The sequence below is a fragment of the Musca domestica genome, unplaced genomic scaffold, assembly GCF_030504385.1.
Source record: "Musca domestica strain aabys unplaced genomic scaffold, Musca_domestica.polishedcontigs.V.1.1 63, whole genome shotgun sequence".
Classification (NCBI taxonomy): domain Eukaryota; kingdom Metazoa; phylum Arthropoda; class Insecta; order Diptera; family Muscidae; genus Musca; species Musca domestica.
The window spans coordinates 55,494-81,991 of NW_026712370.1; the positions used below are offsets into that span (position 1 = coordinate 55,494).

Genomic DNA, 26,498 nt, shown 5'->3' on the forward strand with positions numbered 1-26,498 from the left:
TTCCCTAAATGGAGGGATAAGTGATATATAAATATTATATGAATGATTTATTTATGTGCATATAAATGTGCAAAGAAAAAAATTACTGTAATTATTGCCAACTGACATGCACAGCTAATTCAATGCGCGGTGCCAATAAACTGTTGAGGATTGAAGGAAAAACTATTATTCTAATGTTGGATTTGACAATGTGAAACAAAATATTTGGAATGAATTGATACATGAACCAGTAAGGAGAGTCAGATGTCGGGCGGGGCCGACTATATTATATACTTCACCAGAATAAACCTGATATCGGATAAAAATATACATGGGAGCTACATCCTAATTTGAATCGATCATGGCAAAATTTATGCACTTATTTCTGAGCTGTATTTGATATCTGGTACAAAAAATCATTGTTGTGGAGTGCATTTTACGCATTTGAGGGTGAATGAGAAGAGAAAACCAACCGAATGGTTTGGTTGTTGATTCAATTCTGATTTTATATTTAAAATATGTTCCTTACGTACTACTGAAAGGAATCTAACTTAACCTATCTATTCTAATATTAAATGGAGAACATTGCAGGGCTACTTGTCATTTCATTCAAGTGGTCTTGCACATCTACTGAGCGCATCGATACCTGTGCTTGTGGGTCATAACCTTTATTATCTCTCGCATTATCGTATGCGTCAGCGCACAAGATCACCGAATTCTTCACATGTGATGTTTTATGGCGGCTGGGAAATAATTAATTTTAGAAAAAATTTTTTATTGCTACATTTTCCCAGCGCCTCAATCGCACTCAAAAGTATGTACAAAGTATTTTGTACAGAGGGAATTAAACCCCCAAAATCGGGTTTCTAGAATGAATTTAGTCGTAATTGCCAAAATTTAGATCCTTTGGGTTCATATTAGATACTTGGTCCACAATAAATCGGATCCGATCATGATAAAATTGGACAGAGGTATTTCTGGGCTGTATCTGATACTAGTACCAAATACCTTTCTTTTGAAGTGCATATTATGAATGGGAGCGACTTAAACACAAAATCGGATGAACATATGTATGGGAGCTATAGATATATCTGAACTGATTTTAACCAAATAAAAGCACCTGTTTATAGAAAAAATTGAGTCGGATGTGCCAAAATTCAGGTCATTTGGACTGATATTGATAATTTGGTGCCTAATCAACCTGAAATTGGTTGAGCCTATATGGGAGCTATATCTAAATTTGAACCGATTCGCAGCAATTTCAAAAGGGTTCGACCTTGGGCCAAACAATTATGCGACCTGCATTTTGTTCAGAAGAATACATGGACCGACAGACAGACGGACGGACTGACATGCATAAACCGACTCAGAAAGTGATTCTATGAAGATCCTCATTATATTGTTTACAAGCGTACAAAAGCATTTTGGAGAGAAAATTTTCCAGAAAAAAATTAATCGTGATGGAATTCAAGCGTAATACTGTGATTTCTTTATATTTGGCTGGAAAACAACAAGTGGCTATCGTTAGAGCACTCCAGCGTTTAAATGTGAATAAATCGTTTGTGTATCGTATCATCGCTCGTTACTGTGATACTGGTAGCGTAGCCCGACGTCAAGAAAGTGGACGGAAGAGAACAGTAACATCAGCAGAAATGGTTCGAAAAGTAAAGAAGCGACGTGATCGAAAGCCGCGTCGCAGTGGCCAAAAATGGCTCGTGAGCTGAACATATCGCCATATTCCATTCGGCAAATATTGAAAAATGAGCTCGGGGTAAAGCCATTGAAATTCCAAAAAGTGCAAGAACTTACACCGCAACAGAAAGAAAATAGACTCTAAAGAGTTGCTTCGTTTGGTCAAAAGTGTTGAACGTTGTCCATCAGTTTGTAAACAAACAAAATGATCGTGTTTATTTGCCAAAGAGGTCAGCTGAAAATGTGCACCTTCGGTTGGCCACCAGAATTCAAGCGCCGACCATGGTGATGGGTGTGGGTCCCCATAAAAGCCGATGGTCGCTCTCCGCTCGTATTAATCGGCCGTGACATCAGAATAAATGCCGAATATTATCGCGAAAATATTCTGGAGGGTATATTAAAGCCACGGGACGGTTTCATTGGCCGTTTGAAGGCCACAATTCGTGCCAGAGGTGAACAATTCGCACAAATCTAAACTTACTCTAAAATTTGATGCTATTTCCGACATTTTTTGCTTTCATTCAATAAAATTTATCTCACAATGTAATATTTTCCAGAAGTCTATTTTCTACAAGGGCAATGATTTGCTCATTTTCACTCGGGAGCGAAGCTTGTTCGCGAGCAAGGTTGCTCAAAGATTGGGAGTTTCTTACAGCGTCTTCTGTTTTGTTTTGTGTTGGAGCACTCCCAAGTCACTCCTGTTTGAGAAATTAGAGTTGGAGCAGAATCGCTCAAAATAGAGCAAAAGTTGTTTGGAGAGTGAAAATGAATGAAAAAAATATTTATTTTGATGTATACTGTAGAAGAGGGGGGGTGGACCTTCAAGATGTATTCTCCCAATAAAGGACCATCAAAAGTTCATGTCATTCTAGAATTCTTCAAACTATACATAAGCTTTTCCATGCCTTCTTCCATAGAAGCCTTTCTAAAGCTTTTCTTTATGTATATAATATTTTTTTGGCGGACTTTTTGACTATTAAAGACCATTGGAGATCTTCTCCCAATATAAAAATTTCTAGAATACTTTTTCTTATAGAAAACATTTTATATACTTTTTTTGTTATAAAAATATTAAATTTCCTTGAAAATCCTTAAAGGACTTCATCAAGTATTCCTTCCATTCAAGATTTTTTATTTATTATCAGACCTTCTGATAATAAATAAATATCAGACCTTCTTCTAGGGATCATTCTAGAATAGAAGGTCATCTTAAGATTATTTCCCCGTAGAAGTCCTGCCATAAGCCTTTTTTCTTTAGGAAATCTTCTTAATGTCTTAGTTTTAGAGAAGAGCTAAAAGTTTTCGGTATTCATTTTTAGTAGACCCACAATTAGCGTTTTTTCTTTTTCTCTATCTTTAGAATGAGTTTTTTAAGACGAAGACCTTGAAATAATGATTATTGGATCCTCCTTTAGAAGATATTATTCATTATGTCCATGGAAGACCTATAATGTCTTCTTGTAAGGGTTTTTGAAAACTTTTAATTATTTTTATCCACTAACAACATATATATTTTGTATTCTTTCTTTCCAGCCAGAACGGATACGTCTGCGTGACAGTCACTATAAAAACGCTCTGCATTATTGTGCTGCTCAGAGTGTGGCGAGAACAGGCGATCTCGTGGCTGCCGCCAGTATTGCCGTCGCAGCTCCAGAACTGCTGGAGTCTGCCGACGAAGATGGCTTTACACCGCTGCACTTGGCTGTTATTCAGGGCAACTTGGCAATGGTCAATTTGCTTCTAGCGAACAAAGCCGATGTGAATGCGGTGGATAAAGAAGGGCACTCGGTGGTGCATTGGGCAACAGGTGAGATGGAAGAATTCTGCGTATAGTTTCTAAATCGTTTCAATGTCTTTCTTTTAGTCTGTGGTGAGGTGGCAGCCTTAAGGGCTGTCTTGGCTGCGGGCGCCAATGTGACAACACCGGACATTAATGGTGGCTCTCCGCTACATTATGCCGCCCAGATGTGTGGAGCCACTTATGAGGGTAAATTGAGTCAAGCTAGTTCCCATAAATTGGCCTTGGAAATTTTGGGTATTCTCTTGGCTCATCCGCAGTGCAGTGTGGATGTGGAGGACAAAGATGGACGTCAGCCGTTGTTGTGGGCTGCCTCTGCTGGTTCGGCCAAAGCCATTTTGGCTTTGGTTAAGGCGGGAGCAAGGGTTGAAACAGCCGATAAGTTGGTTTTGTTGAGAGATATTTTTAAGATTGCCAATTACATGTGTGTTTGTCTTGTTACAGGGATGGCTTAACGGCCCTACATTGTGCTGCCTCTCGGGGTCATACGGAGTGTATTGATACGCTCATCAGTCTCTGTGGAGCTCCCACGGATCTCATCGATTCCAATGGTTGTACAGCCTTACATTATGCTGTCACCTTGGGCCATGCAGATGCCACATCACGTCTGCTGGACTTTGAAGCTGATCCCAATCGCCAAGATCGTAAGGGTCGCACACCAGCCCATTGTGGTTGTGCCAAAGGACAATTCGAGACAGTGAAGCTTCTAAAGGAAAGAAATGCCAATTTGTGGTTGCGTAATGCCAAGGGCGATCTTCCGTTGCATGAAGCTGCTGCCTCGGGGCGTCGAGAATTGGTTGAATGGTTGTTGGAACAAAGACCCAAGCAGGTGAATACCACCAGCAATGATGGGCGAAGTTTGCTGCACATAGCGGCATATAATGATTACACAGATATGTGTAAGCTGTTAATTGACTATGGAGCTGATATCAATGCTGTATATCGGAATTCCAAGGGCATAGTCATCACACCTTTAGATTGTTCGCTCCAAAAGGGTCACAGATCGACAGCAAAGTTTCTACAGTCCCATGGCTGTTTGCCGGCTGGAAAACTTAAATTGGCTGCCCGACGTCCAAATCCATTTACTCAACCTCCCATGGAGGCCGTAAAGCCTTTGCAGTATGTAGAAAAGGAAGAGATACACGACCTTAGTAACTCCAAGAAATATGTTGTGTACTTGAAACGTTCCGAATCGGATGGAGCCGAGGATGGTAACTGCAGTTGTTCGGAACAAACCTATCGTCGGGAACAGCGTTATGCCCACATTTGTCATAGGCATCGTAAAGGCAAAGGACGCCACTTGAGAAGGCGCACAAGCAGTTGTGGGGATCCCAAGGAGTCCGATCACGAATGTAGTGGAATGTGTCGCTCCAAGAGTAATATTGAGATTCGGCGTCGGAAATCACGAGAACGTTATCTTAGCTCAAGCGAGTGGGAGGATGACGAAGATGACAGTGATTCCTGTGAAAATTGTTGTTATCATAAGCGGCAAAAGCAACGGGTTTTACACAAGAAACGCTCCATATCAAACAAGCGTTCGAAGGATGCTATCGATTCAGATGGAAAACATGAGGGTGGGGGTATAGAGGAGGCACAAGCAAAAGCTGCCCAAAAGTCAGGAGATCTGGAGGTACGGGAGAGTGATCAAAGTCCTGAAGCCCTGATAGTACCTGAGGATGCAGCTAAGCAAAATACAGCTGAAGCACGTGGCAAGGGAGAGGAACAGCCAGAGTCCACTGAACAAGTTTTAAGTCGTTCGGCCTCACCAACAAAACCTTCAGTTCCCTCAACTCCCACCACAGCAGTCAAGGAGGGTACTTTTATTAAAACTCCGCCGGCACCGGAGGAAGAAGCTGATACATCTGCTCTCATCTCTGGGGCAGAATTTACCGATGATGATGAAAATGCCTCCAAAAGTATTGTTACCGAAGTTCAAGTCCATCACCCAGCAGAGGATGAAGGAAATATTAGTGAAAAGCCAGAGGGAGTAGCTGTCGATGCTCAAGAAAAGGAAGAATCAACTGAAAAGGTTCCTTTGGAAGAAGAAGTAGCCAAGCAAGTTGAGGAAATTGTGGATACTGCCACCGCCATAGCTGAAACTGCCACAGCACCTCCTTTGGCCCCTGAAACATCTACGGATGCTGAGGATCAACAAAAGGCAATGGATGAAAAGGCTACTGAAGCGGAGGAATCCCAACCCCAAGAACAAAAAGATGGAACTACAGGCCAAACAGATCGCGTTCAACCTCAAGAAACTTCAGAAGACCTTGGAAAGCCTTCCAAGGAAAACATGGAAACAAATCTAGAAACTCCTGTGCAAGCCAATCAAACTTCAGCTTCACCTCTTCCACAAACTTCCGAAGCCCATGAAATTCACGATATTCCACCACAGCCAGAACAACCAAACCAAGAAGAAGAAAAAGAGACCCACACAGAAGCCGCAGCTGACAAACCAAGTGAAACAACAGCTTCCAACCCCCAAACTACCTCAAATGATTTACCACCACAATCCAATGCGGCCAATGCTGAAGAAGCTCACAAGATCTCCTCAAAACAAAAAACAAATGAAGAAGAACGGGACGACGAAGACCTCGATGAACGCCCCCATCCAGTCAGGGAACAAGAATCAAGACGTTCATTTACCTTACTTCCATCCGACTCAGCTGAAGATGAACCAGCCATGGAAGTACAAAAAGAGGCACTGAGACGTAAATCTAGCTTCCAGGTTTTAAAAAGTGATGATTCCGTTATTGAGGTAGATGATTCCAATTCTGCACGCGACGAAGTGGAAATGAGTGATTCCACAGTTTTCAAGGTTCTCACCAGTCCCCAAACACAACTCTTCGAGGCAGATTCGAATCGTTCCGAAGAGGTGACCCTACAAGATGATGAACACGAAGATGAAGACGAAACGCAGACTCAAAAACGTTTTCGCCCGCAAGATGAGCCCATCTCACCATACGACTATGCCACAGGACGCAAACGACGCCTCAAGAAACGTGTCAAAAGTGGTACGAAATCACGTAGCAATTGGCAACGCACCGAAGCAGAAGCTGCTGAAATGCAACAAAACACAAGAGATCAAGATTCAGGATTTGAGCCCAGTCCTCGCACGTTGAAAACCAAAATACCCACACCACGCAACATTTACACGGCTCATTTGCCACGTCGTCCATTGTACACCACCCTGGATGGACGTTCGTGCAGTAGCCGTTTGGAAAATCGTAAAGCCGGTGACAAAGGTGCTTGTGATATGACAGCCGTTACGAGATCTATACAAAGAAACATCCGAAGGTAAGTGTTGTGAGGACATTCATCCATCCATCCATCAGAGTGATTAACTCCTGCTTCTGCTCCTGGTTCTTGTTCTGCTCTTGTTCTCAAAACTAATTTCGCTTTTAATTTATCGCCTCGCCACTGCTGCTGCCATTTGCTGTCATCGTGGGCTTAATTTAACTCTGTTATGGGATTACCTGTAACGACTTGTGGTTGTTGAACTTGTGCACAGTGGTTCGGAAACAGTAAGACAATTTGCATTGTTATCTTTAAGTAGGCAGTAGAACTGCCAATGTTCCAAAAATGAAACGATTCTTTCTAAATGCAAATAATATATATGACATTAAAAATAGTAAATAACTAGTAAATAGTAAGAAGCTTAAAATTCTACGACGATTTATGCCTGTCCATCCGTCTGTCCGTCTTTTGTAAAAATCATCCAATTGCTATATTTTCCAATTACAAATATTAACACTTTTTGTTTTATTCGTTCACAAGAAAAAAGAAATTGTTCAATTGTCAATGTTGAAAATGTTCAACTTTGAAATTTTTTACGCCCGACATATTTGGATAACATTCATATAAATACATGTGGTTTACTTGTGTGGTCCTCGGTGTACGTCAAATTTTAGATAACGCTGTAATGGTATAAAATTCTGAGAGACTGATAGAGAGAGAAATATTTAAAAATAAAAATCTGGACATTTGTTATTATTACTGACTCGAAATAACAAATTGGTGTTCATTCGGATGGAAAATAATACCAGCGGCTTTAATCGCTATATATATCCTGAATATATGCCGAAATTTGAACATATATTGAAGTCCATTTGTTTTCTCTTCAAGAAGAGAATCGTTGTCAAAAATGAAAAGATCTAAAGCAATATTGAATGTTTTTTTGACTCGTGGTGCCTCAAAGTGTCATTGAAGTAATTGCCCTACAGAGGGTAGTATCATTTAATATCGGCACAATATGTATCATCGATATAACGATTTGGAATCCTACGTCTCTTCGGAAAAAATAGTTTCAGGATATTTGAAGTCCACCTAGCCATGTGCCACTGGCCTATATACCTTATCGGCGTAAGATATATCGCATTTGATCTAAACTTGGTACATCATAAAATCTTTATAGACCTTACATTAAGTTTGAAAACCGGCAATATCGGCTCACTAGCTCAGATTTCACGACTACATTTGGAAACAATCTTTTTTTTACCCTCCACCATAAAAAGGAGGGTATATTAATTTTGTCATTCCGTTTGTAGCACCCATAAATATTCGTCATAGTCTGTCTGTTTGTCTGTTGAAATCACGATAGAGCCCACATTATTTGATGAGAGCTTCAAAATTTGGCAGAACAATTTGTATTATGTCTAGGATGGTTGGCATTGAAACTGAGATATATCGGTCCCTGTTTTACCGGAATTTTTGTAAATTTGGTATTTGAAGTTCGTAACGGATACTACAGCCTGTAACAGAAAACAGAAAAAAAATTCGTATAGCCCCCATATAACAATACCTCCCGTTATTCGGTATTTTGATGATTTTAGCGACATTATTCCGCGGAATTGTTTCAAATTTGCCATTTGAAGTTCGTCATGGATACTACAGCCTATGACAGAAAATTGTCTGTGCAGGTCCACGTCTTCGTATAGCCCCCTTATAACGGTACCTCGCGATATTCAGTATTTTGATGATTTTAGCGATATTAGTCGCAGGAATTGTTTCAACTTTGCCATTTGAAGTTCGTCATGGATACTACAGCCTGTGACAGAAGATTGGTATGGCCCACATTATGGTACCTCCCTATATCCGGTATTTTGATGATTTTTGCTACACTATCCACCGATTTTTTTTAAGTTTCGCATTTGAATACTATGATAAAAATTGGCTATGCAGGTCTACGTCGTCGTATTTTTAACGGTTTCTATTTTTTTTTAAATTGCCAAATTTGTTTCAAATAGTGGAGGGTATTCAAGATTCGGTCTGGCCGAACTTACAGTTTTTTTTCTTATTTATATTTCATCCAGTACCTACCTCACAAAGGAGTTAGGTAAAAACACCGTATATCTCTATTGAACAACATTAGATCTCAATATAACAAATAATAATTATAACTCTCATAAAAAGTTAAAAAGGCTACAATCGGGCGAGGTCGTTCATGGAATTTCCATATTAAAAAAGAAAAAAAAAAAAACTATAACCATTTTATGTTACGGGCATGCGTCTGATATTTCAGAGATTGTTCGCGTATTGTTCTTAACAATTTCAGTCAAACATATAAATACAGGGTGAGATAAAAAAAACTGCAACAAAGTCAAACGCCATAATTTCTACATTTTTTTAAACTTTAATTGACTGAAAGCAAAAAATGTCGGAAATGGCATCAAATTTTAGAATAAGATTAGATTTGTTCGAATTGGTGGCACGAATTAGGGCCTTTAAATTGTCATACGCTATCCGAATGTTGTTCTGCGGTATTTTGGCCCACTTCCGGCGAAGCGCTTGCTTGAGGTGATCGACACTTTGGTATTCTTTAGTGCCAGCCTTGCATTCCAAAATACTCCAGACACAATAGTCCACATTTGTAACCATTCTTGGGTGGCGCGTGCTGAGTGGAATGTCCAAGGTCTGCGGCCAAAATGTTTGCGTGCCCAAGGCTTTAATACACCCTCCAGAATATTTTCGAGATAATATTCGGCATTTATTCTGATACGAGCGGAGAGCGACCATCGGCTGTTATGGCGGCCCACACCATTACCATGGCCGGCGTTTGAGTTCTGGTGGCCAACCGAAGTTGCACATTTTAAGCTGACCTTATTGGCAAGTAAACACGATCATTTTGTTTGTTTACAAACTTCAGGACAACGAATGTTTTCTCATCGGAAAAAACCAAACTCGGCAGTTCTGTTGCTGCTTTTCTTTCGCCTACTTCCTTGACGTCGGGCTACGCTACCAGTATCACGGTAACGAGCGATGGTACGAGACACAAAAGATTTATTCACATGTAAATGCTGGTGTGCTCTAACGATCACCACATGTTGTTGTCTAGCTAAATATAAAGAAATCACACTATCACGCTTGAATTCGATCACGAATAACATTTTTTCTGGAAAATTCTCACCAAAATGCTTTTGTATGCTTGTAAACAATATAATGAGCTGTCACTTGAATATTTGTAACAACTGCCGGACGAGTGGCTTAGAAATGACAGCAGTCTAAAGTTTGTTGCAGGTTTTTCATCTCACCCTGCACATTTCTCATATAGGTATTTCAAACGTAGTTTCCTTTAAACAGGAAAGTATAATATAGAACATTTAATCAATACACGGATAATGTAGAGCCTTACAAAATACTTGCCCTGAAACAGCGGAGTTGATTTGAGGACAACTCTACAAAAATTATGTAATAGCGAAATTTAAAATATAACGTCTCTCCCGAAACACTGTCTTTCAAAAGAACAAAAATCCACTTCCTAATGCTTCTTTTTCATCATCACCTTGATCCCAACCTTTGCAAGTGTCTGTTGCTTTTCGAGCTTTGTACATAGATGTATGTCCTGGATGGTAATGATAATAGCATGGCGTTTTTTTTTTCTTTCTTTTTTGCCTCTGTTTAAATTATAACAACACTCTTACGCTCTTCTTGCTGTAGCAGAAATGCTATTAAGACAACGACGACAATGAAAATGATGTGGCCAATGTCTGCTGCCGCTGTGGCTTCGTCTACGACGGCTGGAAAAGTTAATTTTGATGAAATTTAATAGAGGTCCGTCATTTTTCATCTTTTGGTAACGCGACATCGACAGTTTGCTTTATGACAATGTTTGACTCACTGTTGACGGCAGTAACGGCGTTCTGTCTAATTTGAGTCTTGGTATTATCACCATTACAAAGATTTATTTTGGTTTCTTTCTAGAGAAGCTGTATAGTTTGTTCGTTGCCGCTGTGGGTTAAGTACAGTTTCCACTGGCTCTTTGGCCATTTACATTAAGGCTATTTAATGTGATTAACACCAATGAAAATTGTGTTTTTATGAGATTTTTTCTTTTTTTAATTTTAGTGTTGGTCGCTGTTTTAGGGATAATAAAATAAGTAGATTTAATATGGAACTATGGAGAGCTCAGACAGTGCAAAAAAATCTTGGGAAAAAAACTATGAGACCAATTTATTACAAAAATAAAATGCATTTATTCTCTGTTCGAAGACCACGTATTCTAGATAAAAATTAATGAAAATGTGGGATTTCGAAGGTCACAAAGATTCGTATGAAATAGGATGGGTACATATTGGTTTAATAGTTAATTAGATATTAACGAAAATAATTCGGAACATTTTTGGTTTTTTTAATATACTAGTTGAACCGATCAACATATCATAAGGAATACTTACGTTAAAGTTTTTTTCTCCGGTTAAACATCTTTATGAAGATTATGACAAGTTAAACCGGCTAGGTTTTCTAAATTCTTTACAACATTAACGTCCATTTCTTTATAGAGCTCAGTATTAATAATGAATCTAGGAAATATTGCATACACACTTGTATCACCAGTTCGTTCTTTATTAAAGGTCTCCTTATTAGCATATATTTTCGGAATGCTGAAGGATCAATCACCGAATTGGGAAAAATTTCTAAATAGAATAAATACTGACTGCAAATTTTTAATATAGCGGGAAACGGTATTTATACCCTACAAACCATATGTTTTGGGGTATTATATGTTTCGCATCATTTTGTATGGAGGTCAGAATAAAAGCCTATTGTTTTTGGAAATTATCGCAAAATATGAATCAAAAACAGAAAAAATCCTTAATTTTGCAGTTGCTCTAGAGGTCACAATTATAGACCAATAGATGCGGAATTTTTCATGGGGCCAGAGTTTTGGGCTAATATTTTCATTAGGCCCTAAATATGTAATATATTTAATTCCGGCGCAATCACAAACACACCAAAAGCTATTTCGGACCATGTATTACATATATTGTTGATGTTAATTAGACTACTTGTAACAGTCAGTCTTGGATAATTCTCACCGATTCAGAATAGCCTTTTGGGCAGGACAGAATAAAAGCTAGAAAAAATTTATTAAAAATGGCATCTTTTAAATGTGAATAATGTGAATATATTTCTGTAATATTTTCTGACGTTCTTTTTTTATTTGTATGCCCTAAAATACTATGTATTGGATTATTATAAGTTAGATTGAACCAAAAAGTATGTAACACATCGAAATATTGGTCCTCGATATTGGACCAATCTTCCTATCTCGCCGAGCTAAGTCGATCTAGCTATGTATGTCTGTCTGTCTGTTGGATGGTCATTGGACAATATTTTGCCGGTAAAAGAAACCATAACTTTTATGAAAAAAAAAAAAAACACAATTAAAAAAGCTGTAAGTTCGGCCGGGCCGATATTTAAATACCATTCACAATTTGGAACGATTTTGGCAATTTTCAAAATAATAAAATCCGTTAAAACTTCTGTTAAAATCTTAAAAATACCGAATGTAGCCGTAATATTAAGGTCTTATACGACGACTTGGACCAAATGCGAAACTTGAAAAAAATCAATGAATAATGTAGCTAAAATCATCCAAATACCGAATATCAGGAGGTACCGTTATATGGGGGCTATACGAAGACGTCAGCCTGCACAAACAATTTTCTGTCCTAGACTATAGTATCCATTACGAACTTCAAATACCAAATTTGACACAAATCCGGTGAATAATGTCGCTAAAATCATCAAAAAACCGAATATCGGGAGGTACCGTTATATGGGGCTATGCGAAGACGTGGACGTGCACAAACGAATTTCTGTCGTAGGCTGTAGTGTCCATTACGAACTTCAAATACCAATTTGAAACAATTCCGGTGAATAAAGTCGCTAAAATCATCAAAATGCCGAATATCAGGAGGTGTCGTTATATTGGGGCTATACGAAGGCGTGGACCTGAACGGACAATTTTCTGTCATAGGCTGTAGTGTACATTACGAACTTCAGATACCAAAGTTGAAACATTTCCGGTGAATAATAAAAATAGGGAGGTACCATTATATTTCAAATTTGGTATTTGAAATTCGTAATGGATACTACAGACTATGACAGAAAATTGTCTAGCCCTCATATAACAGTACCTCCCGATAATCGGTATTTTGAAGATTTTAGCGACATTATGTACCGGAATTATTTAAAAGTGTATGTTTCAAAGGGAAATCGTTCATTCTAGTCAAAAGGGTTTCAGATATTCAAAAACTTAACCCAAATTATAGTGTTGTAGAATGTCAAACGTCAGGGGTTCACATATCATTGTTATCACTAATATTGCCAAATATGCTATTTACCTGCAATACAAAGAACCCAAGGCTGCTTAATTCGAAATTTTCAAAAATGTAGTGGAGGGGAGAACTCGCCTCCCTCCGTCCCTCTATCTGTATTTTAATGTCATGATAGAGGCTACAATTTTCCAGACACATGAATGAATTTTGGTATGAATGTTGGAGGAGTACTAAGACGTTTATTATAAAAATATTCCGCCTACATTAAATTACCTCCCAATTTTCCAAATTTTTTAATTTTGGTCCCAATTTCCAAGAAATTAGCTATAGTTTGAATATTTATGTCAAACTTAGATCGATTTCGGAAATGGGCAATATCGGCCCACTCCTTCTTGTACCTCCTACAAAAAATATCGGAAATTTCAAAAAATATTGTTTTTGCACAGAAAGGAATATGATAATCCGATTTTGCTTCAATTTTGCAATTCCGAATATTTGCATCAGTGCTAGGTCAGCTACCTTCCCCACACTCTATCAAGTACCTCCCCCACAAAGGATCAAAATTTTGTATAATTACAACTCTTATAAAATGTAATGTAAGAGTCCGATTGTCTTCAAATTTCACACATCCCAGGGTCTGGTGACAAGATGGAATACATCGGTCCCCTCCCCTACGTAGGGTCAAATTTTTGAATATCTATGAAGCTCATAAGACACGATATTAATATCCAATTCTGTTCAGACTTGGCACATCTCAATATTTTTATCAACACAAGATTGTTCATTCTTTATGGCACGATTATAAAATTTGAAATAAGCAAGATATGCTGTGAAGTTGGGATATATATGTGTCCACTTCGTCTGGTACCTCACCCACAAAGGGTCAAAATTTTCAATACTATAGCTGTCATAACTTCGAAAAAATTCTATACAACTTGCTATATCTAAATATTTCTCTCAAGCTGAAACCTGAGATGAATATGGGATTTCACATAAAATTGGATGTAAATGTTCGAATTCCTTGTAATTTTGCCCATACCAATATGTTTATCGAGATAAGGTATGAAAATGGAATACTTCGGTCGACTATATGTGGTACCTCAGGCACATTTTAATATTTTCTGAAAATTATCACATATCTCAAGTGAAGGAAGGTGTCAATATAGTCCAAACCTAGCATCTCGCAATATTAATATAATATTTATTTAGGTTCGTTACGAAATTAACAATATTGGTCCATTCTTTCGGAACCTACTCCATAGACGGTCAATTTGATAAATCACGACAGAAGTCAACATATATTTAAATAATCAAAACCGACTGATATTTTCTAACTTGTTTTTTTTTTTTGTTTTGTTTGTACACTATATAATTTGGGGACCCATATGGGTTGAAAAGGGTAGGTGATTAGTGCTAAAATTTACATAATCGAGCAATGAGATTAAATGCGTTTAAAGTCATCTCTCACATTCTTTTGATTCTAAGTTTATTTTTAAACCCTCCAGAGTAAATGACATGTATTGAAATTATTTTCGTTGCCGCTACTGTTGTTGTCGTTGTTATTCTAGAAAACGTTTATGAATATTTGTTTGGTGGTTGCACACAAACACGATTCCGCACTGCATGTGGCTATAGCTATCTGTCTTTCTTCACATTCTCCATAGAATTGTGCGTCTTGTTGTTGTTCAACAGTTCCTGCTGCCAGGTGAGAGATAAGATTAAAGAGGAGGACAAAGTTAGCTTTTTTTTGTTTTGAATTTTTGTACATATATTTTTTATTTTATTTATTTGTTTTTTTTTTTTTGAAAAGTTTAACTAAACTTTAACTTTGAATGGTTTCAGAAAACGTTGCCTTTGTTCCCGGTTTGGTATTGTTGTCTCTGTCTTGCTTCTGAAGCTGCTGCATTATGTTGCTGAGCGTTCGACGGCACGAGCCGTCTTAAGTATTCATGACTTTTGTGCAATGGCCAAACAATAACAGAACAAAAAAAGTATAGGGGAAAGTTAACAACAACAGCAACAAGAACATTAAAAAAAGACAACAAACAGCATCGAGTAATGGCAACAGCAAAAAAAAAAACATTTTCTGATTTGATTGGGTTTTATCATGTTAAAGTACAATTTCTGCTTCCTTCCAGATTGGCCATTACCCGAGGGGCATCTGCATTCTCGGCAGCAGCAGCCACGGTAGTCTGTCCGTGCCCTCATTGCAAATTGCGTTGCCGTTGTCGTCGTTGTGTAATTAAAAAAGTTACCTTTTGTTCGTCCGGCCATACTTATCTGGCTTGTTTTTATCGCAAAATTCATTTAGTTTTCTTTTTTTCGCTCTGCATTTGCTTTAAATAGTAGCAAGCAACAACAAGCGAGTCCTTGAGTTTTTCCGCAAAGTAGAAACAGGAACCACAACATAAATGAAATCTGTTATTGAATGGAAATCGATATGGAGATTTTTGTATTTTGTTTTTTCCAATGTAGAGAGAATGGAAAAAAAAGGAAAATAAATGACAAAGTAGGTTTATCCTTAGGCGTAGATGTGGGAACCCTAAAAGAGGTTAAATGGATAAAACTTCCCCAAATTGTTGAGAGTTCCAAAGTGTATTTCTAATGGAAACCCTATCAGCAATTATTCCAAAAAATTTTATAAGCCATTTGTGTTTACCAACGTCTCTGTGCTAACCTTTTTTGGGTATTCCATTCAAGTTGTTTTTTTTGTTCTTGGTCTACCCAAATCAATTCATTAAAATTGCCTTCTCAATTAATTGGTATGCTTTGTTCGTAACAGTTGCATTCAGTCGTAAAAGAAAATGTAAATTTTATTTTAATTATCATTGAAATTGTAATTAACCTAATAAACAGATGTCAAAATTAAACGAAACGGAAAGCAGTTCTTACGTGACCTTTAATTAAAAAATTAGACTAAATTTGGGTAACAACGGCAATGAATTTCAAAAAAGAAGGAAATAAGCTTTGGCCAATTTTTAATATTTTTAAAATCCAAAATCCAACAATATTAAAGACTTCAATATTTTCTCTAAGAGACAAGCCTACTAAAAATATTTTTAACAAGTAAGTAAAGGATATAGTCGTGGGGGCCGACTATGTTACACCCTACAACACTACAATTTGTTAGAAGCCCCCCCCTATGTCCAAACCCATATTGGAAGATTTCACTTTTGAAATTAGGATTTTGACAAGGGACATTTGCCCAATATTTTTGCACTCCATCGGGCTGTTAGTTGTTGTGGTCCATTTTACAGCTAAATATAATCCAATGGTCATCCGAAACGCTAGAATTCTTTCCTGTCCTTAACTCTCTTCACAGGCGTGTCGATTGGCTTCAATTGTTTGATCGGGAAAACATTTCTGTTTTTTTGTTAATTTGAACCCTTAAATATTTTGCAGTCATCTCCAAAAGCAAGAAGCCCCTCTGTATCTCCAAATGTAGACTCATCTATATGATTTGCTTGTCTACGATATTTGGCTACATTCGTCAACGAAATCAGCATAAAAAACCAGAAGTTCGCCTTTTGTGTATTTCGGATATCGCCTGTAAGTAATGCTGGTATTTTTTCACACAAAATTAATGGTCCATTCTACCCGCTGTTCTAAACTCTAACTTTATGCGAGATTTCGTGTCCTTTGGTTTCTATTTGTGGCCTTTATAACGGCTGCAAAATCAGGAAATTTTTAGTTGTTTGTCCATTTCAACCCCTTATATATTGCGGACATCATTGAAAACAATAGGCACAGCCCTTCTGAGCCCAACCCTACCCTTGGGAAAATTTTCGTGAGGATCGGACGATATTTGCAATACCTATATAATATCAACAACCTGTGTTGTAAGGTGAAAAAATATCACAAAATATTATAAGTCAAATTGAAAAAATCGCATGCGATAAAAAATATGAAAAAAAATAAAATATGTCACAAAACACTACAAAATCTATATTAGCATCATTATTGGCATATTTTTCAGCGATGTTTTTTAGATTTTATACTTTTATGTCAAGAGGGCATTCTGAATTGACAAAATTTGCCAAAAACGGTCCAGCCATTCTGGAGATATAAGCATTCTAACTAACATCCCTTTCCTTTGTATATACACATTGTATATATTTCGCGATATATAACCGATATATTTACTATCGGCATCTACGTAACGGTCAGAACTGACCTGTTCGTCTATTTGTGATTTTGTCGGGATTAAAAATTAATAATTAAAAATATTCGCGGTTTAATGGAAAATTTGACTTTTGTTTAACACAAATGTTGTGACCTATTTCACCCACTAAATATTACCCGATGACCATCAAAATTGGAAGGCTTCTGCCCAGCCCTAAGCTCTAATCCCATGCCAACTTCCGCTCTGATTGGTCTATAATTGCGACCTGTAGAGCAACTGCAAAATCTGTATTTTTTTTTTTTTCAGTTTTTGGTCCATTTCAACCCCTAAATATTCGTGAAGATCGGGCCATAATTCGACCTGTAGAGTGATTACAAATTAACATGGACAGACGGACAGACGGACAGACGGACGGACATACATAGCTAGATTGACTCAGCTCGGCGAGATAGGGAGATCCATATATACTTTCCTATGTGTGAAATCAATATTTCGAGGTGTTACATAATTTTTGGCCCCAATCAAACTTATAATGCCCCCAACACATAGTGTTGTAGGGTAAAAAATGTGGAAAAATGGGATTTTGTCCCCTACATTTGCATTAAATTAAGTTGTAAACCTTTAAAACGCCAGTACACGAGTCCTCTATTTTAAGATCTACTTTTAGTCTTTTCCATAATTATCGACAAAATTGCATTTTGTCGCATAGTGTTATGATCTAATGAAAATAAAGTTATTATGTAGGCATTTATATCCACAAAATATTATGTCTGGCGGAATGATTCATGTATTATCAGATTTATGTTATGTTAACCATATGCTATAAACCATAAATTTTATCCAAAAATGGACTCCTGCAATTCTTCTTTTTTAAATGGTAAATTTTTTTACAAATTGAAATGACATTTTTGAAACATTAAATTGAAAAAATAGTAGTTTGGTTTGTATTACTCCTGTGGCAATGACTGTCATACGCATCAGATGTAGGGTAATGCCTTGCCTACACTACCAACATCAAAAGATTTTTTTTATTTAAAAATCAATCATAAATTAAGCTACTTTTGTATCAAAAGCCCATACAAATGTTTTATTCAAAACGAATCCTCTAAACAGAACATAGATATTGGGCAAAAAGGGCTATTCGTCTCCAGTGGACAAATAATATACAATTTTGTGATAAAATTGAATAAATAAATAAACGAATGTACGAGCGAACGGACAAATGAATGAATGATTGGTTGGTTGGTTGGTTGAATGCAACACGTACAATTATTTATCTTTGTGTATGGAGCGAAATGAAACCAAATAACAAATATAACGTTCAGCGTTCAATATAGCTCAATGATCAACAAACTTATGTTTGAGTGTCTGTGTGCTGGTGTATGTGTGTGTGTGTGCGTCTGTACATGTGCAAACAAGTATACACATCATTTATTATAGTTTTCGTAAAATCGATTTCAATGAGATTTAATCGAATGAAAAGTATTTAAAGCCATCCACATAAAGTATGGACGATTCAATTAATTAAAGTTTTACGCATCAGCAGCACAAATACACAGACAAGCAAACACAAATACACATGCGCACCCACACACCCATACACACTAACGTACTTGGCGTAATTGTAAATGTATGTACATACATATGCAAGCAACAAATGCAACTTTCATATTAAATCCACGTTTATGTAGAACTAAACATACATACACATACTAAAAGGTACATACATACAGCAAGACACACATGCATACACTGACACACTTATCCGTACTCTTACTATAATTCAAAATAACATAAACAAATAAAGTCGAGAACTCAGCCTTGTACAGCTGCAAAATTCTGCTTTGAGTAACTTGAGCAAACTTTGTTTGAAATACTTTTCCACGATAGATGTATGTGTACACCGCGTGTGTGAGTGCGTGTGAGTGTATGTATGCCCTATCGCACATTAAAATGATAAAGGAGAACAAAATACACACACATACCTATACACATGCCCACTACGCTTAAAATGAACGTCTGCATGAATGGAGGGGAGAAAATGCAACAAACAGAGAAAGTCAGAGGATAAGCAAGCGAATACTTAAGCTACAAAATTCTTGTTGTTTTTGTTGTTGTTGTTTAATTCATTTCTAGTGAGTTTATATATAGTGTTTTTGTTTTTTTTTTTTTGCGTTTTTTTTTCTTACTCTTAAATTCTTTTCCAAATCTCAGTTTTTAATGCTTAGTTTGTATTTGTGCACACCAGGATGCTGAGGATAAATGTGTGTGTGTATGTGCGCGCGTAGCTGGGATTTTTGAATAGTGCATTTCTATTTTTGCGGAATTTTAATTGCACTTTATCAACAAATGTTTGTTAAGTTCGCTAACATTTGGAAATGAAGCAAAAGCTCCATGGAAAGAGACTGTACAGAATAGGCAAAAACAAACGACTCAACTAAAACCATGGCATGTTTAAATTCGAAATCTTGCAATTATAATTTGATAACAGTGGTTTGTGGTAATACAGGAAGGATTTTCTATCACCAAAAAAAAAAAAAAAAAAAAAAAAATCTGACAGAAATGTTATCTGGCCGTGAAAGGTCTTTTATCATGCTAACAAGAAACTTCTATCCACAGTACAACAGTAATTATTAGAAAACATGTCTTGGAGACATTCAGAGCCTTGAACGTAGATTTTTTAAGAGCCAAAAACGCTGACTTATTATGTTAAGAGTCTTAATCGTGGATATTTTTCGAAGCGGTAGTAAGCATGACGGTTGAGCTTAGGGCTGGGCAGAAGCCTACCAATTTTGATGGTCATCGGATAATATTTAGTGGGTGAAATAGGCTACAACATTTGTGTTAAATAAAAGTCAAAATATCCATTAAACCGCGAATATTTTTAATCCCGGCAAAATTACTAATCGACGAACAGGTCAATTCTGACCGTTACGTAGATGCCGATAGTAAATATATCGGTTATATATAGCGAAATGTATACAATGTATATATACAAAGGAAGGGGATGTTAGCTAGAATGCTTATATCTCCAGAATGGCTGGAGCGATTTTGACAAATTTTGTCAATTCAGAATGCCTTTTTGGCATAAAAATATCAAATCTTAAAAAATCGTAAAAAAGATGCCAATAATGATGTTAATATAGATTTTGTAGTATTTTGTGATTTTTTTTTATTTTTTCATATTTTTTATCGCATGCGATTGTTTCATTTTGACTCATAATATTGAAGTGTATATTTTGTAATATTTTTTCACTGTACAACACAGTTGGGGTTATTATTTGTATACAGATTGCAATTATAATTTGATCCTCACGAAATTTTTCACAAAGGTAGGGTTAGGCTCAGAAAGGCTATGCCTATTGTTTTCAAAGATGTCCGCAATATATTCAGGGGTTTAAATGGACCAGCAACTCAAAATGTTCCTGATTTTGCATCTAAACCACACGAAATCTTGCATGAAGTTGAATTTAAGACAGCGGGTAGAATGGACCACTACTTTTGTGTGAAAAAATACCAGCATTACTTACAGGCGATATCCGAAATACACAATAGGCGAACTTCTGGCTTTTTTATGCTGATTTCGTTGACGAATATAGCCAAATATCGTAAACAAGCAAACAAAGGAGCTTCTTGCTTTTGGAGATGATCGCAAAATATTTAGGGGTTCAAATGAACCAAAAACAGAAAAAAAGTCCTGATCACACAATTGAAGCCAATCGACACGCCTGAGAAGACAGTTAAGCACAGGGAAGAATTCTGGCATTTTTAATGACCATTGGATTATATTTAGCCGTAAAATGGACCACAAAAACTAACAGCACGACGGAGTGCGTAAATATTGGTCAAATGTCCCTGGTCAAAATGCTAAGGGTAATATCGGGCAGTGCTCAGTGACATAATATCAAAAGCGAAATCTTCTAAAATGGATTTGGACATGAGGGGGCTTCTCACATATTGTAGTGTTGTAGGGTATCACATGGTCGGCCCCGCACGACTATAGCCTTTGCTTACTTGTTTCTTTCTGTTGCGGTGTAAATTCTTGCAGTTTTTGGAATTTCTATGGCTTCACCCCGAGCTAATTTTCCAATATTTGCCGATGGAATATTGAGATATGTTCAGCTCACGAGCCATTTTTCGGCCACAGCGACGCGGATTTCGATCAAGTCACTTCTTTACTTTTGGAGGTACTCTTATACGGGTGCTATACGAAAACGTGGATCCGCACACACAACTTTTCTCTCGTAGGCTGTAGATATGGATAAAACAACGAAACAATTCCGGTGAATAGTGTCGCTAAAATCATCAAAATGCCGAATATCGGGAGGTGCCGTTATATGGGGAATATACGAAGACGTTGACCTTCACAGACAATTTTCTGTCTTAGGCTGTAGTATCCATTACGATTTTCAAAAAACAAATTTGAAACAATTCCGGTGAATAAAGGCGCCAAAATCATCAAAATATCGAATATTGGGAGGTACTGTTATAAGAGGGTTATACGTAGACGTGGACAGTTTTCTGAGAACTTAAAGTACAAAATTTGAAACAATTCCGGTGAATAATGTCACTAAAATCATCAAAATACTGAATAATTGGAGGTCCCATTATATGGGGGCTTTACCAAAACGTGGATCCACATGGCCCAGTTTCAATGCCAAAAGTCCTGCAGACATAATATATATTTAAGTAAAATTTTAGAAACCTACTTCATTTCGTTCGGAAGCTAAATCGACATAGAATTTTATGCTGTAATTTTTATAATGTGTACACTTTGTGGGATCCAAAATGAGTATCGAGCTATTACAAACTGAATGAAAAACTTAATATACCCTCCATCCTAAGAGTAGAATTTATTAAATTAATATTTTAATCCGTTTTAAATTAAATAAAAAATTACTCAAACAGCTAACCCATATTATCATCTAATTTTGTTGGAAATTGCGGCAGTTGTATGGTGGAGTGTATACAAATTTCTATATTTACGTACAGAGGAAATCTAAATTGGTCCATAAATCGAAATTCTTTGTGAAATTGTTTTGTTCATCTGAAATACATTTTTTGGTTTTTTTTTTTGTAGATGCACACCTCTCGGAATAAATTCGCTGATGACAATTAATAGATTTTTTTTATCCATAAATCGCAAGAAAAACTTAAAAAAAATTATTTTTGTTGCAACCAAAACACTGTCCCATAAGTCGTATAAAACTCCCCACAATCGCTCATCTGGTAGGTTGTTGGACCATGACACAGAACTGCAATGATGTTATTTTGCTTCGAGTATACTCTTTTCGCTGTTTGGTGCTGTTGTTATTCCTGCTGGTGTTGTTGATGTTGCTGTTTGTTGTGCTTTTTGCTTAATGCGCTGCTTAAAGTTTTAAGTGTTTGTTTTATTTTGTTGTGAAATACATTTTTTATAATGTTGCCTGAGCTAAAAACCCATAAAAATTGCAAACAAAACAAAATACGCAACTGGATTAACCGCAACTTACCTAACAACGAAACACGAGCGCGCTCACACACACACATACATATACACACTCTCACACAAATAAGATAACGCTGGGAAAATTCACAATATTTTTAGCAACTCTTTCTTTCTTTTTATTTTGCATTGGCTTATTGTTTGGCACACTGTCCCCGCTGGACCAAAGCGTGCAAAATTGGAGAAAGAGAAAAAAAAAACGATACAGCTTTTCCAAAAAGTTTCAAGAATTTTCATCAACTTTTTTGACATCGCAGAAGGATATATATGCTGTTGGTGGATCCATAAAATGCAATGTGATGGTCAATGTTAGTTTGAAGTTTTCAACATTGACAAGATGAATTTTAATATCATGACTTTGAGGTCAATGAGGGAAATGAGGTCAAGCCAATTTTCTTTGCTCTCTCTTTGCCTTTAATATTTGTTAATGTTAATTTTTTTTATGAAAATGTTATTACATTATCTTGATTCTTAAATTCGCTGTAATGTAATTATGTGGCATAACACCTTTAGATATAAGCACACACATATATATATACTCGGTATGTTTATACCCTACACCACAAGTTGGTCAAGGTATTATGTCTGTGCATTTGTTTATAACAGGCAAAAGGAAACGAGATAGACACATAGTTCCTTTTGATGATCTGCATAGAATCACATTATGAGTCGATTTAAGCATGTCCGTCCGTCCGTCTGTCCATGTATTTCCTGTAAACAAAGTACACTTCGCATTTATTGCCCTATCCAGATGAAGTTTTGCACAAATCATTTATTTAGCCGAAGGACGAACCCTATTGAAATTGGAGATAATCTGTGAAAATTATGATATATCTCCCAAATATATCTTTGTCCGATTTGCCTTTTATTGTGCACCAAACGTGTAATATCAGTCCGAATAGTATGGAATTTTGCACGTACGATCAGACTGGACCTGAAATTAAGTGTGCCAAATTTGATTGAAATCGGTTCAGATATAGCTATAGCTACCATATATATTGTTCTTCCGATTTGTTATTTTTGTCCTCCGCAGCCGTAATATGCACTCTGTAACAATAATATTTGGGGAAATATATCAAATACAGCTCAGAAATACATTTGCTAAATTAAATTGAGATCGGTTCAGATTTGGATATAGCTCCCATATATAACTTCGTCTGATTTACCTTTTATTGTACACCAAACTTTTAATATTTGCCCAAATTGGATGCAATTTGGCACTTACGACCGAATTGAGTCTAGAAGCTAGTATGTCAAATTTGGTGGAGATGGGAGCTATAGCTCCCATATATACTGTTCATCCGATTTGTTATATTTGTTACCCACAGCCGTAATATGCACTCCGTAACAACGATATTCAGGGAAATATATCAAATACAGCTCAGAAATATATTCGCCAAATTTTATCGAGATCGGTTCCGATTTGGATATAGCTCCCATATATATTTTTATCCGATTTCAAATTAATTGTGCACCAAATGGGCAATACAGGTCCGAATTTAAAAGATACAAATGCTTCGGCATATTTAGTCCTTTGAACTTTAAATTATAATTGTAATCATAGCGTGTATGATTGAATTCTCCCATAAAAACTTTTAATTGTTATGCGGAGCTCTACTAAATTAGCAAAGTGGTGTAGGGTATCATAAAGTCGGCCCCGCCCGACTTTAAAACTTTCTTTACTGGTTTCTTGTTTGTGTTAATACATATATATTTGGATATGGCTTATTTAGCGTTTTTATGATGGTTCGCTGGGGTCATTGAAAACAACTTTGTTCATGTCACATTTTGTCCGCTGAGTTTTTCTAGTGCTTTAAGCCAATGACACTCTTCCTTTTTGTGATATAAAAAATAAAAAATGAATTTGTATAAAAAATATTTATTTAAATAACATTCTTTATTAGGGTGTATTTTAGCCATATGGATAAACTGTAAAAATGTATGAACGTGTAGATAAAAGACATGATTTTTTATTATATATCTGTTTGGAGAGAGAGAGTGGTCATTTTAACAGGATTATGTGAGTTTGTATTTTTTGTACTTATTTTTTCAACAGCACGGTTAAATACCTCGAAATTCTTTAAGAAGTTTTAGATAAAGGTTTCAGATCTTTCAAATTATATTTTTTGATATATTTTGACATTCTCTTCAAAGATTTTAGGTAGGCTCCTGAATGACAAGAAGTCGATGTTTGCATGTCGTTATAGTCTTGTTTATCAGATACTTATTATATAAATAATATATATACTTTGTGGGATCTAAAATGTATATTGCGAGGTGTTAAAACGAAATGACAAACTTATGGTGGAGAGTATAGAAAGTTGCTTTGACAACAAGCACTTGAAACGTACTAAATAGTACTATACTAATTGCAATTTTGTATTGGGTGCACAGGAAATGCTTGTAATCTCAAATTTGGTATTAATGTGGTATTAGGTGAAATCTCTCAAATGAAAGCCCTCATATGGGGGCTATACGAAGACGTGTTCCTTCATAAGTAATTTTTTGTCATAGGATAAAGTACCAACTACGAACTTTAAATACAAAATTTGAAATCGCTTGAAATTTCGCTCAAATCATCAAAATACCGAACATTATTGGGAGGGTACTACAGCCTGTGACAGAAAATTATCTCTGCAGGTCCACATCTTCGTAAAGCCCCCATATAACGATAGCTCCCGATATTCGGTACTTTGATGATTTTAGTGACATTTTTCACCAGAATTGTTTCAAATGTTGTATTTGATGTTCGTAATGGGTACTACAGCCTAGACAGAAAATTGTCTGTGCAGGTCTACGTCTTCGTATAGCCCCCATATAGCGGTACCTCCCGATATTCGGTATTTTGAGCTACATTGTTCGCCGATTTTTTTTTATTCAAGTTTCGCATTTGAATATTGTAATGGTTTATTACAGAAGTTGCCTATACAGGTCCACGTCGTCGTACAAACCCTAAAATAACGGCTACATTTGTTATTTTTAAGATTTTAACAGGATTTTTAATGGATTTTTTTTTTTTTGGAAATTGCCAAACTCTTTCCAAATGGTGGAGGATATTCAAAGATCGGCCCGGCCGAACTTACAGCTTTTTTACTTGTTTGTCATACATTTCAGTAGCCATTACGAACTTCCGCTACGAAAACCGATACCGAATATAAGAAGGAATCGTTATATTGGGCTATACGAATACGTGGACCATCATACGCCTTTTTCATTGCGGATTTACAAACGAAATGACAAAGTCAATATACCCTCCATAGTACGGCGGAGGGTATAAAAACCATCTGAAAGCAAAGCAACTGCCAAGCGAAGAAAAATTGTTCAGCGAACAACAACTTTGCTGCAATCAAAGCCACCGGAAGCCAAATTGTGGAATTGTTTGATATTTGGAACCTTTTACATGGAGATAGCAGAATAATTAAATTTATATTTCAGATAGTCTAAGTTTGACGTGTCAATTCTAAGGAACCATCAGCAGTAGCGGACGAATATCTTTGGATATTCTCTAAATGTCCTAAAAAGTCTAAAAGTATGACACAAGTGGATCCACGAGACGCATTGTAGCTAGAATAAAAATCAATTTTTATATTCTCCACCTTGAAAAGGAGGATTATTAACATTGCCATTCCATTTATAATAGCCCTAAATATTCGCCGTAGACCCAAAAAAGTGTATATAGTGTATATATTATGTATATATAAAATTCTAAGTCGATTTAATGATATCCGTCTGTCTTTTGAAATCCCAATACAGCCAACATTATTTGACGTAGAGCTTCAAAATTTGGCAGAACAATTTGTATTGTGTCTAGGATGGTTCATATTGAAAATGAGCTATATCGTTCCACATTTTGTTATAGCCGCT

General features: G+C 36.5%; 1 protein-coding gene across 1 annotated transcript in view; it reads left to right on the top strand.

The window, feature by feature from the left end:
- Nucleotides 1–3,210: 3,210 nt before the first annotated feature.
- Nucleotides 3,211–26,498, top strand: part of LOC131805881 (protein phosphatase 1 regulatory subunit 12B-like) — a 61,130-nt gene continuing 37,842 nt past the window's right edge. The window contains exons 1-3 of the mRNA XM_059129635.1: nt 3,211–3,478; nt 3,536–3,851; nt 3,914–6,763. Of these exons, the coding sequence (XP_058985618.1) occupies nt 3,397–3,478; nt 3,536–3,851; nt 3,914–6,763 (3,248 nt within the window). The 5' untranslated portion in view covers nt 3,211–3,396. The remainder of the gene's footprint in view (nt 3,479–3,535; nt 3,852–3,913; nt 6,764–26,498) is intronic.